Genomic DNA, 17,109 nt, shown 5'->3' with positions numbered 1-17,109 from the left:
CCCACATGACATATTTAAGATTTTTAATACCAGTGGGAAGAGTACTCTCAGACTAGGACCACGAGTGATCTATATCATAGCTAAACTGGAGAGGGCATCAGAAACTTGATTACCTAGAAACAAATAATTAGCGTACAAAAATGATAAGTCAAGGATCAGAAAATACTAAAAACGATCGTCATCTATCAAATAAAGCTTGGACAAAATCCATGATAAGAAAACCATTGTCACGAAGACAACTTTATCATCTATGAACATAAACTGACATCCACCAAAGATGCTTTTACAGCTAGTTTGTACATTGGAATTTTTTAACAGAAACAAAATTTTTCTGCAAATCCATGAGGGAGAATGTTTAGGTTTATAAACATATATTGTGTAATAGGTTAAGGTTAGTGGTATATGTCAGTAGCAAATGCAATTTCTCTGTACTAATAATGACGAATAAATGTTAGAAATTTCCAAGAAACAACAACAAAAGGAAGCCAATAAGTGTATCCTTTGACATTCTTTACAGGAAATTTGTTTGTTGAAAAAAAGACTATGCCATGCATCAAAACTAAGGTTCACCGTCTCAGTACCTGACCCCATACTGGTACCATCCTATTACAATGTCAGTACATAGTTCAGCACGATATGAGTCAGCATACTGAATATCGGTATGGTACAAGATATTGTACAGGTACGGTACCTGTATGGTACAGTATGCCCTGCACTAGGCGATACAAGACAATACAGACCATGGTCAAAACTTAAGAACACATTTCTTTTAGGCTTTTGGTAAATTTCATATTATAAATGTGTCATATGTAGTTGTTGTTCGCCATCAGTATCTAGCAGCATTTTCCAGACAAGTCTAAGTATGCATGATAAATATAAGATAGTGAACAACTAAATAATCATGTGCAAAATACCAACCTCCCATCTTTTAGTTTTAAAGCAATTTGAACTAAGGGCCTTACCAAACTGAACCACCCGGTTCAAGGCATACCGAACCAAACCGATGTTGGTATTGGTTTGGTTCGGCTGTTTGGATTGGTAAGGTCCCAAACCAGACTGATTTGAGCACAACTGCCTGGTTCCGCTCCATTCAAAGCAGTTCAGGCTGGTTTGGACCCCTTACCTAAATAATAAAGGGGAGAGGGAGGCCGTCTAGTGGCCTTCTCCTCCCTTTTCTTCCTCAATAACAGTGACTTTAGGGTGAAAAATTCAGGGCAGAGGGATTTTTTGCCGATTGTGAGCCCAAATATCAGCAAAACCAAGTATAATACCCTACCTTCTCCTCATTCTTCTCTCTTTGTCACATTTTGATGCCTAAATAGGCTGAAAATTGGTAAATCAGGAAAAATCATGCTAAAATTTTGTATTTTGGCATGATTTCATGATATGATGCTGATCTATAGATGACCTCTGTATTGTATCAAAGATCACTCTTCATGTAACATATTAGAAGCATATATAGGACATGATCCCCAAATTCAGGTACTAAACCCGATACAAAATTATATTAGAAGTATGATCCACTAATAAGGAAACATGCTAGAATTATTCAATTACAAATATAAAAACCACGATAAAATTTGAATGTCATGCACTCGCATGCTCGCTCATAAATATAAACAAAATCAAATATTTACTTGTCGAAGTACTCGCCCGTGAATCTATGGACTCTTGCAAAACTTGGCATGGTCCAGCCGATCATATAATTTTACAATTTGATTTTTTTTTTTTCAAAATCAAGAATATGCATTACTAATGTTTAATTACTACAATGGCATACCTTAAGCAATCATATGGTCTCTTGGGGCCAATATGCATAAAATAACAATAAAATACTCTTAAAATCATAATTTAAACATCCACAAACCTTAAAATAATCTTCAAAAAATAAAAATATAAAAATAAAGAAAATGTTGTACAGATATCGAACCAATATGCATTTGCGTATTGAGTGTCGATGTGGTATGGTTTGGTGCCATACAATGCTGGTCCTTGATCGGTGCATTACCCAATTCCGAAACTATAGCCCTTGGCCTAAACTATATGTGCGTGTGCCAAAAGTAAACCAATAATGAAAATGAAGTACACCTCTCATTTAATCTAAAATATAAAGGAAACTGTATTCTCCTCTACTTGCTACACAAAGAAGTTCAAGGAATAATAGCATTCAATTAGGCCCTGACAACCAATTGCTCAGGAAGCCCCTTTTCCCTATGGTTGATGCCTTGTTTCCCTATGGTTGATGCTTTTAACCTTTTTGGAAGAGGGTCATCTTGGAGCCCTTTGCATCTGTTCGGCAATACACGAATGGAGTCAAGATCATTGCCAGGTTTATTTTTTAAACCTAGGTTAAGCTCACATGAACACACACAATAGGCTCATAGCTGCTGACAACTTCCCCTTCTAATCCTGGCTACATTGTTCTAGATGTTAGATGGGATGCTTCAGTTGGCACCTTGTGTACAAGTGGTGCTATTGTGGTTTCCCCACAAGAAACAGTGAGTGTTTCTGGTGTCATTTTTGAAGCACGATTTTTGATGTGGCACTTGCTGACACCCGTCCACTCCAATTTGCTAGATATATGTTTTCACTTGGGCATAATACATCTCAAATGAAAAGAGAAAACCATGCAGCTAATATATCATGCCTTAGTGGCTTTAGGCCCCCGAGCCCACCAGCAGTTTGGCCCATGATGCCGAGGGGACCATGGCTTGGACCTCATTGTGTATTAAACTCCTTTAGCCCCAGCTCACCTCCCCCCACCCAAAAAAAAGAAACCAACAGACACACAAAACAAAAACAAAGGAAAAAGAAACCAAAAAAAAGAAAGAAAGAAACCATGACCAGTAAACAATTGATAAGTCTTTCAACTCCATTTTTGTCCTAGCATAACTTTTACCGCCTGCTTTTACTGATATAAACAAAACTGTGAAACTCAATGATGCATCTTATAGAGATTATGGTTCAAATTTTTAGTAGAAGCATAGTTTGCTGTATCAGTTGGTACCGGTGCATACCAACCATACTACACTGTAGCGGTACCAAACTAGCATGCAGTAAAGGAGGCATATGGAGTGTCGGAATGCCGAACCGGCCTCTATGCTAGGCATACCAACATAGTAATGGGATGGAATCAATACAGGATCCGATACCAAGATGGCGAACCTTGAAAGCATAAACAAAAATCATGATTATTAGCAGATCACATACCCTTCAAATGCTAGCATAAAGTGCCTTCTGCCCATCCATTCTCTCCTAGACTCATAGAATCCATCACTGACACAACCACCTCCATCCTTTTGCCTTTCATCCAGTAGATTTTTTGCTGACTGCATAAAGACAATTAGACATGTGAAGCATATTGCTACTATCAAAATATTGAACAGATATAGACTGCTACATGATCATGTATTCAGTAAGGTCATGTAGTTACCTCCCAAGTAATACCACGGTCAACAATGAATGTAAATAATACAGTAGATGCACCCGATAAATTATCAACAAAAACAGTCTGTAAAGAATATTGCAAATAAATGTGTATGAGAATCAGAAATTATTGTTGTAATAGGCAATGTTGAAGGAAAAAAAAATTACCTTGGGTGATCCCTGCAATTCAATGATGTTACCTCTGATATCAACAATCCCAGAGTCAAACTGTCCTTCACTTCGTGCATTGTGAACAAGAAGATCAAGAATGCTAATAAAAAGTTCAAAGAGCCTGGAACAATAATTAATATGTTAATTGACTCAATGACAGCTTCTATTACTTCAGCTAAAAGCATTTATCAATTAATTACGGGCCTATTCTGGATTTCAGGAGGCAAGCCCAAAAGACGATTTAGAAAGCGCCCAACATCATGCATATCTGAATCTACTATGCGGCCAGTAACCTTTCCAGCATCCTTTCCATTGCCTGTATTAACCACAGAACTGACGGTCAGGAAAGAGAAAGAGATGAAAAATTAAAACAAGAATCTTGAAAGGTAGGAAAAATGAAGGCAAAAGAGAAAAACCTGTATTTTAAATGAAAAAAATTCAACAATGGATAGAACAAATAGATAAACCAATACGGCTCTCAAGGATACAATGTGGTCCTCTCAAGGTAAAGTTATTTTATACAACATGGCTAGGCACAAATACACATGAACGAATTTGTGTATATGTGTGTATGTGTCAAAATTCAATCATAGAAGTTCCCGGTAACTAAATGGATGGATGGCTTTTTCCATCGAAAGGTGCAAGGTCACAAGTCAGCAACAACACTATAGCAAATGTGCAGGCATGCCACCAACTTTGGATTAGCTAGGAATTGGATGATCATAGGAAGATATTGAGAGTAGTGTGGGTACATGTGCTTTGACCTGTAAGGGTTTTTGCTAGTGTCACAACCCTGGTTTTGGAAGATGGATAGGGCCGGATAGGGTGTAGCCGGGGCAATGATTGAAGTGATCTACCGCAACTACCACTCCTAAGGGTAGGGTCCTGCTAGCAAACTACGAGCAAGACAAAGTAAAAGTACAGCAAAGATAATTAAAGATAAATTGGATTCATGGATGTGACGAGGTTCTCCTTTTCTTAGCATTACAACATAATATTTATAAGTAACCCTCAATAACTATCTTGACAGTTGTCCTTGCCATTGCATGCCACATAGGCCATTATTGCCAAGAGCGGTAGATAGTGCTCCTACTCCACTCACGTCTTAGGTTGTGGTAAGATGGGTGCCATTAATTAGTTTTGCCACTTGTCATTGTTAGTATGCCACATAGCCCACTATTTCGTGAATGGTAGATAGTGCCACCACTCTTCTCAATTCTTGGGTAGTTTAACCACTCCCACATCATGGATATGACAACCACTATCCTCAGATTCTGCTCCACTAAAGTCCTCATCCTAGGTTGATAGCTTTCGTTCTCCTCAATCTACACCACAATCACTCAACCTATACCCTTGATGTTTCAGCCTGTACCTTTGGCCTGCACAACCCACTTGAAGACCTACCACTTGGTTTATTCTGGAGAATTTCCGAGGTCTATTATGTGAGCGGCCATTGGAACATTGTTGTCAGTCTGGATGTGGTGTAAACACATATGAAGAGCATTTATACATCGCAATTGGTTGTGTACTTCAATTGATTGAAATGGTGAATTCAAATAAAAAATACTTATATACCTCACTGGTATATTTGGCTATCTGATTTGTCTACCATAACAAATAGGCCTTCTAAAGCAGGATGTGCTAAGAACTGTTCCATGCAATATTAGTGCAGTTACAAAACCATATTCGAGTGACAAGTCCATGGAGGGTTTAGGTAAGATGGGTAACGAAATAGTCACCTTACTATGATGAATCACTCAAAATACTATTAAGGATATACTTACAGAGAATTGTATCCCTAACAATTCCAACTGATATTAGAGCAGCTTTAGCTTTGGTGATAAATTCCTGAACACTTGCTGGATTCTCAGATGAACATCCAGGAGGCACAACCAGCAGAGGATCCTGATAAGCTAAAGAAATGTCAATTTACAAGGCATTCAGCTTTATACCAAAAAAACAGCACAAAATAAGTGTGAACAGAAACAACTATAAAAACCTGCTCCATTATTCCTCTATACATCATTGCAAGTGCCCTCTTTCCAAAATTGCTATCATAATTAAAAGCACTTAATGATGGGCCAGCCCTATAGAAACAACAAAAAGAATAAATAATGAGAACACATACTATTGTATTTCAGCTCAAGTTTGAGCATATTGTATTAGTTGAACCAAAACAATAAATTATATCTGAATTAACCTGCGATCTCCTTGTGTTAGAGCTCCAAGAGACTCTAATCTCTTTGCCACAATTGATGCAAATCGCCGTTCACCACCAAGATTTGTAAAGAGAAGCCTAAGAACACACACACATAAAATTTTATACTTCATTAAGAAAAAAGAAAAAAAAAAAAGATGGAGCACATATTATCTGGCAAGATTCCAGGAGAACCACTGCAAAGTAAAACTGGAGCAAGACAAAACAATGCACTTTCATAAAACGACTTCCTTCAACCATATGCTAGTTTAAAGAAAGGAAAAAGAAGTAATGAACGGGACAATGCCAGAAAAATATGGAAGAACTCCTCTTTAGTGACTCAAACACTAGAAAGTACCCAAGTCACTAGATTACATTTAGTAATAGAAATGCAATTTGCTTGTAGATGGGTAAATTTAGGTTATTTTGACAATTTTTTAATACATTTTGCATATGTGTTAGGCTGAAATTTGGACCTTCTGAGACATTCTTAGCTTCCCAAGGATAAGTAGTTTGAATCTTAATTGGGCAATGCTTTTGACAAGCAAAAGCAAGATTCTACTGAGGGTAAAATAGTTATTGCAACTGCCTTTGCTAATTCTACTTCATATATTTGGCTCTATATTTCTGACATCCAAAAAAAAAATTTGCCAATAAAAGCTAGTGAAGCCTTTAGAATTATGGTAAGCAGAGGGAGAAGTAGCACAATGAAGTGTCAAAGAGTAAGCAGGAACAGTTGCATTCTAGAAAAATCATAAAAATACAATAAACAGATGTCAAATGGACTTTTAAGAAAACCTAGGAGACTCATATAGTTACAGTTATAAGAAAGAACCTATATTGAGGTGCAGAAGCTTGATTAGAGCGATGAGTTCTTCCAAACTGTTGAATGGCTCGGTCAGCACTCCAAGGAAGCTCTAGAGTTATATGTACCCTTCTTTTCTGGCATGCATAATTCACATAATGCTCAATGGAAAGATACTTTCTGAGGTAGCAAACTTCTGAAGAATTCAAACATGGGGCAGAAGGCAAAGCTTAAGAAGAGATAAACCTGATTTATTGCCCTTCTATCAGCCTGTAGAGATACACCAGCTGAACCTGCTTCGGATATTATAGCAACCAACTTTTTCCCATCCATAAACAATTGTTTCTCATTCATATTAACCATTTCCATGGCAACTTCCTTTCTGCAGAGCAATAAAAAAAATCGTTTTGATTTTAGTATGATAAATAAAGTAAAAGTTGAGAACTAAAGTTCCACAAATTCATCCTCACGTGTTGCGCGCCTGATAAATAACACCTTTTCCATTTGAAGCCCTTATTAGCATACCCCGCCTACCAGTCATTTCCGCAACATTTTCAGGGCCCCCTAGCTACAGATATATACATAAAAGGTTGAGTAGCTTAATAGCAAAGATACAAATCCACAATGAAAAAGTTAATGAGATAAAATGTGCTGACTATAACTATAATTTTCGATTGTCTGCATTCAACAATCACTAGATTAATAGAATAGAACTTTCCAGTTGTCAGTGGCATAACTAGCAAAATGTAATTGTTTCTGGAAGTATCTGTTGTAAGTACATTACAGGCTCATTCTTATAATACAATACTTGAACAAAGTAAACACTTAGCATAGATGCACCACAAAGCACAGTGTAACAGAAGGAAGCATCACATCCACACCCTACAATAATGACCCATGACCTCATCAAATAAGGCTTATTGAAAGGTTATTAATTGGGGTCCTTACATTGCTTAAGTACCCAAGACCAACCCAAAGCATAACAGGTGTAGGACTAAACACATACTGCGCAGGTCATCACACACTCCCTCATTTAAGCCCCAGCATCCTGGCTAAGAGAAGAGTCCAATCATGAGCACCAATCATGAGCACCATACAGCTCATGATCAGCACTAAAAGGGCCCATGCTGCAATATCCCCTGGCTACACATGGACTGTGGGCTAGGTCAGCTCTAATATCATTTGTAGCTATCCAAGCCTCACTCAAAAGGACTACCTAGAAGGCTATCAAATGGGGTCCTTGGCCTTGCTAGGTACCCAAGACCTCTCCAATGCACAACTCCTGTGGGACAAAGTGCATGTTCATGCAGGTCCTAAGTCCAAACACCATACCAAGCTCAGTGCAGCAAAATGAAAAAACATTTGTGATCGTGATCTGATTAGGTCATGGATGGATTAGCTCAGCACCAAGGGGTGAGCAAAAAGATCACAAGAATCCAGTAGTTCTATGAAATTTTTCTAGTGTCTGGAATCCGGACCATGGAACCCGAGGGAAAATCTGATGACTCGTTGGCATTGTGCCAAGCAGACCCCCTTCTTCGCCAAGGAGAAAGTCTGGTTTGCACCATGGCAATGGGTCAATCGTAGCATATTTGCATATGAATATGAGGTTTTAAATTTGTGAAAAATAAAACTCAAAAGAGCAAGGACGCTGATAATGTCTAGGGTATCGAAGTCAGTAAAACAAGTGTAAAAGTACTTCTAGAACAGACATACCTAGGAGTTCTAGTTGCACCATATACATAACAGCTAAAGTGAAACATATAGTATCTGAAACTGAATTTGTGATGATCACCAGATATCGAACTTTTAGAAGAATAGATCTATGTACAAAACTACAAATGACCAAATAATACAGAGTGGTGTCATTGTTTTGATCAAACCACATTATATGTTAACATGATATTGTTGCCTAAGTACCATCTAAGTATAACATTTACTAGGTAATTCTGTGTAAATATAAAAACAAAGTTTGGTAGATATAAAAGCATATCTTCAGTGCTTGAACAATCTCTATCGCAGTTCAATGATGATAAAGTTTTATTCATATAAAAATTAATCTGGAACTTTGATAACTAAATTTGAGCATTGTACTTAATTTTAATACATCAAAAAACTCTTTACAAATTGGGTAACAATAATGATAATTTAGTAAAAACAAATTAATTATATTTCCAGCAATTCTAACAGATTTGGTGATTCAAGGAGTATTGAGGCCTGTTCATGATAACGACACCTACCTGATCAATTAAATCATCCAAAGGATTGTTAGGCAGATCCAAAGACCGGATTATATCCAAAATTTTTGATTTTCGCTCCTGTGCAGCTTCATACCTGCCCAATTATGATAGTACAAATGTCATTTCTCAATTATGTGATCACAGAGCAATTTATCGGTCTTCAAATATATACCTCTTCAAGAGTTCAGCTACATAGGCATCCCTTTCCTTGAAATATTCATTAGTTTTCTCCTTGCATGAGTAGCATGACCAATCATCAGGGAGTATATCTGTCCAAGGAGGCACTAAGCAAGTAGGGTGGACTAGTCGACCACAACAGGAACAGTGAAGCAACAATTTCTTCTCCTTAAATGATAATAAATACATAAGCAACAGAGAAAAGGAAATAGACAATACGAAAGACATTAAGTAGAAAATAAAAGTCACCTCTTCACTGTTGCAAATTTCACATATTTGGAACTCTTCGTCAGATTCTGTTGATTCATGATCGGACTCAGCTGCAACAATCATAAGAGTTCTATCAGCAAATAGACTAACGAACATTTAAGGCTTCAGTGCACCTACCCTAAAATATATAATTACTTTGACCCATTAACTTACAAAAAAAAAAAAAAACAAGCAAATTGGGCACAAAAATTATAGCAACAGAATGGTGGCCCAGTGCAGCGTCAGCGTTTCTCAGCTGCCTGCCAAATACTGAACTTTTTTAATACTGTTACCATCTAACTTGGTTCCCCACCACCAAGTTTCTTCATTAGTATAATGTCATTGTAGGATTTTAAAGCTTCTCTAGAAATCCCTTTAATGTGTTCTATCAAATCATTCCACAACCTTTCCAGTTCATTTCTCAAATTTTTGTTCCCTTTTTCGGTAACTTATCTCTAGGACTTCTTTTTATCATCCAGGTTTTACCACCATGTGCTCCAGCATTTTGTTGCTTTGCTTCTTTTCTTTGGCGTATGAGACTGTTATGTGCAATGGATTAGCACGTAGCATCATCTTACAATCTTTTGCACATTGATCTCTCATTTCTCTGGAATAAATTAACTCTTCAAAATTTGATCCTAAACTACAAGTATCCAAACCTTCATTTCTCCCCGAAAAACAAGCGTATAACATTGGTAGATGATAGACCACCACAAACTCCAGCAGTTAAAATCATATGTGCAAATGTAAAAAATTGTTTATGCAAGGGCCCATTTGGTTGGAGGTAAGTGAAAAACAGTTTAAAAGTGCAGTACAAAGAAGTCATTTGACAAAGAACTGGGGACCACTTCCACTGTTTGTTTGTATGAATAAAGTCTATTTATTTAGGCTTCCAATGTTTGCTTTGGTGTAAGTCACATCGTGTTGAATTATTAAAGAGGCACCAAACATTTGGAAGTGCCACTTCCATGCCCTTTGAGTGGTAGTCAAAAGCTTAAACATTTATGACGATTGTGAAACTTATGTTTTTGGGTTCGTCAAATCAAATGCTAGGAGTGCCCACCTTCACATTTATGTTTTTGGCTAGTTTCACCCGAAACTAATCAAAATTAGTTTTAAATACTTATTCTGAATACTATTTTGATGTTTACAAATATATTGGGGACACTTCTTTATTTACTTTAGTACATAGACTATAATATTAATTTCAATGACTTTTCTTTCCTTTTAAGTATATAACGTTAAAAAGAGAATATAAATAGTGATAAGTATATAATTTATTAATGAGCTAAGGACTTCGAGGAGGCCCCATATTAAAGCGCATTATGATAACTAATGCAAACAAATAAACATAAGACACTTCAAAGAAATAATATCTTTTTTATACAAAATGAATATAACATTATATAATTACATGCAAGGTTGGTGGACTCGCTATCGGAGCCCATGCTAGCCGGCCAACGATATGGGTCAGTACTAGACCGGACCAGTGCGAACCGACACAGAAGAGAAGAAAGGAACCGAGAGGAGGAAAAGAGAGAATGAGGGGAAGGGGAGGAGAGAAAAAGAAAAAGAGAAGGGAAGCCGCCGAAGAGGCCGTCGAAGGGCCTCCAGCTAGCCGTCCTGACTGTCGGACGGTGCAATCGCAGCACCACGAGCATGAAACAAAGGCGATCACCCCTGTTTCAGAGATTTTTTTTTTTTTTAAAACAAAACTCCGATTATAGTGGAGCCGACAATTGGCTTCACTTAAGTGAAGCTGGCACACCTATTGCCAGCTTCACTGTTTTTTAGGTTTTTTGAAAAAAACCCCAAATAGTAAAGCCGATAATGGTTCTACTGGATTCACTTAAATGAAGCCGACAAACCCATTGCCAACTTCACTATTCATCTTCGTTTTTAAAAAAAAAGCCGATGAGTGAACAGGGGTGGTCGCCTCTGTTTCACGGCTGTGGCTTCGTTCGCACGTTTTCCGCCGCCCAATGGCCATAACAGCCATCCAGCGCCCTCCAACAACCTCTCCGCTAGCTGTGCCTCCCTCCGATACTGTCGCTCTCCCTCTCTCTCTCTCTCTCACTCGATTAAATGCCCTATCAGGCGACACCGAGCCACGGAGCCTCCACAGCCCTCCAGCAGCCTTAGCGGGCCACCACTAGCCTCCAACGATGTCGTCCTCTGTCTCCCTCCCCTCTCCTCTCTCTCTTCCTCTTTTGCTCTCTCTTTTCCTCTCACTCCTCCGGTGTGCCATTTTGCTCGGCCGAACTGTCTCGGTTTACCATCGAGATGGCTCGCAATGCCCTAAACCATCCAGTACGGGACAGTTGGGCGATCCTTGATTACATCCATTTATTAAATAGTCACTCATCCAATAAAAAAAATATGAGAATTCAATATATTTATCAATTTTATTAGAAAATGAAGAACTGAATGCACTCAACACTAAAAAGCTTCAAAGTTGCCAAATATAATGGATTTTCAAACAACTGAAGTTTATTTACAATATACATTATTTCATACTAAAAAATAAAATAATATTTTCTTACATGCGATATGAATTTCAGGCTAAAATTGCTGAAACTATAACATGAAAGCAACCATAAAACACAAAATACTCTAAAATGCTGACTAATAACTTCGCTACACATTTTCTTTTCTTTTTCTTCTTATATTCTTTTGAATTTTTCTTGATTTGTTTTGACTTTTGACCAAAACTCCGAACTTGGAGCGAAACTTCTAAAGTCGCTGAAACTGCCAAAACTGAAGCTCCACAAGCTCGATTTATACTGAAATTGAAACCAATGTCAAAGAATACGAACAAATAAAACCAAAAAGGTAATCATAGTTGCAACAATAGTTGCATTATAAAAAAAAAAAAAAAAAAAGAAAGAAAGACAGAAATATTAGAAAGAATCATCGATGACTATCAGTTTCAACGTGCAAGAAGTTTATGTTTCTCTTTTAAAGTGCTTAAGTTCAAAAACCATGATTGCATAGCTTGAATAGTGTACCTTATAGAATTTAACTCTGAGTTTCCAAATGCAGCAGTTCGAAAGACAATATCGTGAGCGTGTGATAGATGGGCACTCATACAGGTTCAGGTTTTCAGTTTCCAATACTGAGTTCTTAAATCTCATGATAGATATTGCAGAATTAAGTGATAAACCAGTTGACCAACAGGACACCCGCCCACACACACACATATACCAAAATCTCATGTACTGACCTGCGTATTGCTAGATTAAAAAGATTTATTACTAGATTAAAATTAACTAATAAGTTCGAAGAGCATAGAAAGAGTAATATGATATTAAATTACAAGATAAGGCCAACATCAATAATAAACCATGTGGTTGTTTTTAGAGCAAAACAAGAAAACCAGTGTCATAAAATTATACACTCTTGCACTTTATTTTCCATTTAAAAAGAGGTACCACAATCCATGACTACCATTACCAATATCAACATTATAGAAACTCACATTGAGAATCCTCATCACTTTCATCATCACTTGCAGGTTTCCATTTTGCAACTTTTCTTACCCTTCCTTTAAATGAGACACCAGGAGTTGCAGAATGCCTCTTCCGCTGGAGCTCTCTGACGCTTTCTTCTCCTAAAGTCAATTTTAGAGGAAAAGCTGTTTATATAATGCAGCAATGTTAAGACAAGGGATCATGAGCAAGTTGCGCACACACCTGGTGCTGTGTCAGGCTTTGGGGGCAAGGGATAGTTTTCTTCCACCAATTTAAGAAGGAGCTCACGAGGACCCGAAACAAAGTCATCCAACTCAAGACCCTGCTCTGCAAATCGGTCAACTAAGGAAAAGGGGGAAAAGCTTCGAGAATGCATAACTGAACTGTGAAGACTATACTGAAAATGTCGGATTAATAAAGAAGGAAATAATGGTTTTAAATAAATATAGAACAAGGTACGCACATATTTTGTCACAGCTTCCTCAGTTCGAGCTTCTCCAGTGCTCTGAAGACCAATCACGACACACTTACCCTCTGCCAGTGCTTGTTTGGCCAGCCTCACAGCAGCAGGAACTTTAGCTGACATACACATGTGTCTGAAAAAACGCTGCGAACACCACAGTATCAACATCCAATCTTTATAATCTTGGAGAAAATTGCATGTGCACACAAGCAGACTCATGCACACAAGTCCAAGCATGTGATTCGAGCAACCACCCAAAGCATCAAGGGTTAGTATTTATTATCATTGGACCATCAAACACACACAATAATGTAATTTTATAGAAGATTTAACCCATACACATGCCTCACATGTACACACTTCAACAAGAAATTTGGAACAATTAAAAAAAAAACTACCTGATGGCTAGCCCAGTATAGCCGCCAAACCTGACTTGAAATGGGCTTCTCCTCCAAAAGAAATGCACTCGCTGATAGTAGCTCAACCCGTAACTCAGCCCAGAACTCAGCTGCTTTCTTATACATAACCTAGAATTTCAATGAATCACATGAAACTTAACAAAAGAAGCTGCATTAAAATCTAATATTTAAAAGCGCAGTGAAAGGATAAAATAGAAAAGGACAAAGCATGTAAGGATGTATTATGCAATAATTGAAATATAAAATTTCAGTAAATCACCATATGTGGCAAAAGAAATGAGTAAGGCAAAAATCTAGAGAAGGACAATCATAACCATAACCATCCAGCTTTGTGCCATTTACTCGGTGTCAGCTTTAAGGATCCTCATCTCTAAGCATTGCTATTAAGGGCTAGCTCAGATGTTATATCAAATTGACCATATCCTTGATATAAACCTTGATATTAGTCGTTTTGGTTCCAGAAAGTCACAGCATATTTTCATAGATGGGCAACCTTTACTCAGAACGGTGTAATAAGACAGGCCAACCATACTTGAACAAAATATAATGATGAACAAACTAGATTTAATATATAGACCAGCTGCAGCATGACAAACCAAAATGATACGAAGAAGCAACCAAAATAAATGAATAAATAAACAAAATTGCTGGATGAGGAAACATAAGAAATTCTACGAAAATTCTGATACTATTACATAGCTCATGAAGAAACTAGCCAGAAGCTAAAAAATGGAGACAGAAATCAAATCCCAAAATAGTAGTGAAAACAATGCAAAACAACCAAATTGATATATCTTAAGAAGAATATGCTCTCTCATCATGTTTCAACTTAGATATTAGAACTATAGCATACCAAAAGTGAAAAACGGAAACTTTAGCCAAATTATTGACCTTAAGTATGAGAGAGAGAGAGAGAGAGCACGGGGCAGGGCTAGAGGGTTGCGGTGTGGGGAGGCTAAGAGAATGTAAACCTTCAGTTCTAGACTAGAGGTCACAACAAATTTTCGTGGTGGGCTACATTGATTCTATTTAAATTCAGTGCAAATAAATCAACTAACCAGCGATGCAGCATTTATATGATAAACCACACAACGCAAAGATACAGATACTGCGAGCAGCATAGCATTGCACAGTACAATGAAACAACAATCAAAACCAGAAACGAAGTTTGAGAAAGAAATAAAAACTTCCTACATATATTATAGTTTCTTGATAAAATCAGTCTGAAGTCCAAATTACAAACTGGAAATGATGGCAAAATAAGTAAAAGAAAGAAATTGTCAAAACATTGGGCCAGTTAAAAGAAAGAAATTGTAGAGGTTTCAGAAATCAAAGGTCTGGACCTGTACCAGTCATTGGCCAGTACAGTAACACTCCAAATGTTTTATCTAAGTCACATGGCACTTAAACAATCTGAAGCAAAGAAGAAAGATAAAAGTACAGCCTAGCCAAACCGAAGAAAGTGAAGACAGCGATTTCATGCATGCGATGATAGCATATTATGAAACCTTGCTTCTAGTCTAGAAAGTTTATAACATTGTGCCCTTAATCTCAGAGAGACAGAAAAACTAATAGATTGCAGAAAGGTTATGTTTATCGGTCTAATTTACAAGCAGTGCCCAAAATTGTTGTCAGCTGCTGAAATCCTGAAACTCTAGACCTGGACGAAGTATGTTTTCTTTCATTTTCTTAGACCTGTAGGTGAGAAAAAAAAGATGCCACTAACTGGCTCCTTACAAATTATTCAAATAGTAAGAAAACTTCACACTGAAAGAATTAATGAAGACTGAACTTTTTGCAGCCGAAATGAGAATGAGATGTTTCGTGGAGAAACCTAGATCAGAATCTAAATTTCATATATGAGCTGCTTCGTAAGGGGCCATTGCCTGGTAGAATGGTGAAGGCTTGGGCTCAGTAGTGCAATGGCACGGTTCTGAGTCCTGGTGCAGCCACTTAGTGTAATAAAATGCCAAAGGTGAAAATCTGTCCCCAGTTTGCCCCCACCACCCCCCCCCCCCCCGGACCCCGAATTGTCGAGAACATAACTGGGTAGTGGGAAAGGACATTTATTTGCTGCTTTTTAAAATAGAGGTTTGTAATGGCGGGACAGAAAACCCATTAGCCAAGCAGTATAGACAGGCTGCTACATGAGGCATCAACTGAAGAACTGCAAGGTGACCACCTGTAGCAGAATTTTCTAATGTACTGTGACAATTAAAGTACATGAATTATTGGGGATTAAGAGTCACTCAGAAGCCAGGAAGGATATCTGTGGAGGAGCAAAAGTTGGAAGAAAGGAATCCAAAGGGTTGAAGAAACCATGTAGAATTTGGGATCAATAAACCAATAGAAGATGTCCTAAAAAGAAATTTGTAAATTAGCCTCGTTGAGATATTTAGAGAAAAACATATCACTCAACAAGTAATTAGTATGCCTAACGATCCAATACACCACCTAGTCCGATAAGACTTCATGCATTAACCACCATCTACATTGATATCATTTGCATATACAAATTTAATATTCCTCTACCTCCACAGCCTTCATACTCACAAGCATGCCATTTAGTCTTCATTAAGGAAATCTTTTCTACATTTAGTTGACCAGTAAAGCATGCTGACCGAAGTTAGGACATTGCTTTTTGTTCAGTTTAAAAGATTGAATGATGTCCTTACTCAAATCATGCATCATGACGTGCTGGCTAGGGTTTTAACAAAATATATGTACTATACCATAAAATGCCAGCTCTTGACACATCATTGCAAAAAGATATAATGGACTATATTTACTAAAAGGAAAGATATACTGGACAATTAAAATAAATAAATAAATAACAACAGGCACAATACAATAACTTCTTTATTCAATTCCTTTTTAATTTAGACCAATTTCATTTGTTTTAAGTATATAAATATGTTTTCAGTAAAAGTTACTAAACAACCATATTTACAAATTCACAACAGAAATAAGTTTACAGTTCATGACAAAAGATACACAGGCATATGACTGTTTACAAATTAACAGCATGTCGTAGGTGTTCGAAATATATTGCCAATATCATGAGAAATTTTGTACTCTGTACTATTCTAGGTTCTGACTCATGTACTCTATGTGCTGTATACTATTCTCATGAATATGAAGCAACACAGGCAGGCACAGATATTGTAACACACTGCACTATGCTGGTGCAAAGTAGTCATCGAGAGGATAGAGCCATGAGTTTTCAGTGGGCATTTTGAGGCCGTAGAATCTCTACCTACTAGTAAGATAAGCTCCTTTAACCTATAACTATTCATCATGCATACATTCAACCCCATCTGAATCATTTAAAGACCTTCGGGAGTAGCATCCATGTCCTAAAGGCATCCCCTAGAGAGCTAAGGTTACATAAATGGTGTCACAAATATCATAGTTTATTTAATTTTCACAATTACATTAATTAAGATAAGCATGATTTAAATGGTTTTCAATCAAGAAACTAAACAGGATAAA

The 17,109-nt window shown here is 37.3% G+C and overlaps 1 protein-coding gene across 2 annotated transcripts in view; it reads right to left on the bottom strand.

Annotated features, from left to right (window-relative positions):
• LOC105045387 (protein FORGETTER 1) overlaps positions 1-17,109 on the bottom strand; it is a 57,926-nt gene that overhangs the window by 24,009 nt on the left and 16,808 nt on the right. The window contains exons 11-27 of one of the 2 annotated variants that reach the window (XM_010923650.4): positions 13,597-13,725; positions 13,199-13,342; positions 12,958-13,057; positions 12,744-12,875; positions 9,266-9,336; positions 9,012-9,184; positions 8,840-8,933; positions 7,070-7,167; positions 6,846-6,981; positions 6,630-6,736; positions 5,798-5,893; positions 5,597-5,684; positions 5,382-5,502; positions 3,802-3,913; positions 3,595-3,718; positions 3,434-3,511; positions 3,211-3,329 (exon numbers count right to left, since the gene is read on the bottom strand). In XM_010923650.4, coding sequence (XP_010921952.1) covers positions 3,211-3,329; positions 3,434-3,511; positions 3,595-3,718; positions 3,802-3,913; positions 5,382-5,502; positions 5,597-5,684; positions 5,798-5,893; positions 6,630-6,736; positions 6,846-6,981; positions 7,070-7,167; positions 8,840-8,933; positions 9,012-9,184; positions 9,266-9,336; positions 12,744-12,875; positions 12,958-13,057; positions 13,199-13,342; positions 13,597-13,725 — 1,922 coding nt within the window. The remainder of the gene's footprint in view (positions 1-3,210; positions 3,330-3,433; positions 3,512-3,594; positions 3,719-3,801; positions 3,914-5,381; positions 5,503-5,596; positions 5,685-5,797; positions 5,894-6,629; positions 6,737-6,845; positions 6,982-7,069; positions 7,168-8,839; positions 8,934-9,011; positions 9,185-9,265; positions 9,337-12,743; positions 12,876-12,957; positions 13,058-13,198; positions 13,343-13,596; positions 13,726-17,109) is intronic. The other variant, XM_019850862.3, reaches the window with a different exon arrangement.

Source organism: Elaeis guineensis, chromosome 5 (genome assembly GCF_000442705.2).
Source record: "Elaeis guineensis isolate ETL-2024a chromosome 5, EG11, whole genome shotgun sequence".
Lineage (NCBI taxonomy): Eukaryota > Viridiplantae > Streptophyta > Magnoliopsida > Arecales > Arecaceae > Elaeis > Elaeis guineensis.
This window is presented reverse-complemented; position numbering and strand designations above follow the sequence as displayed.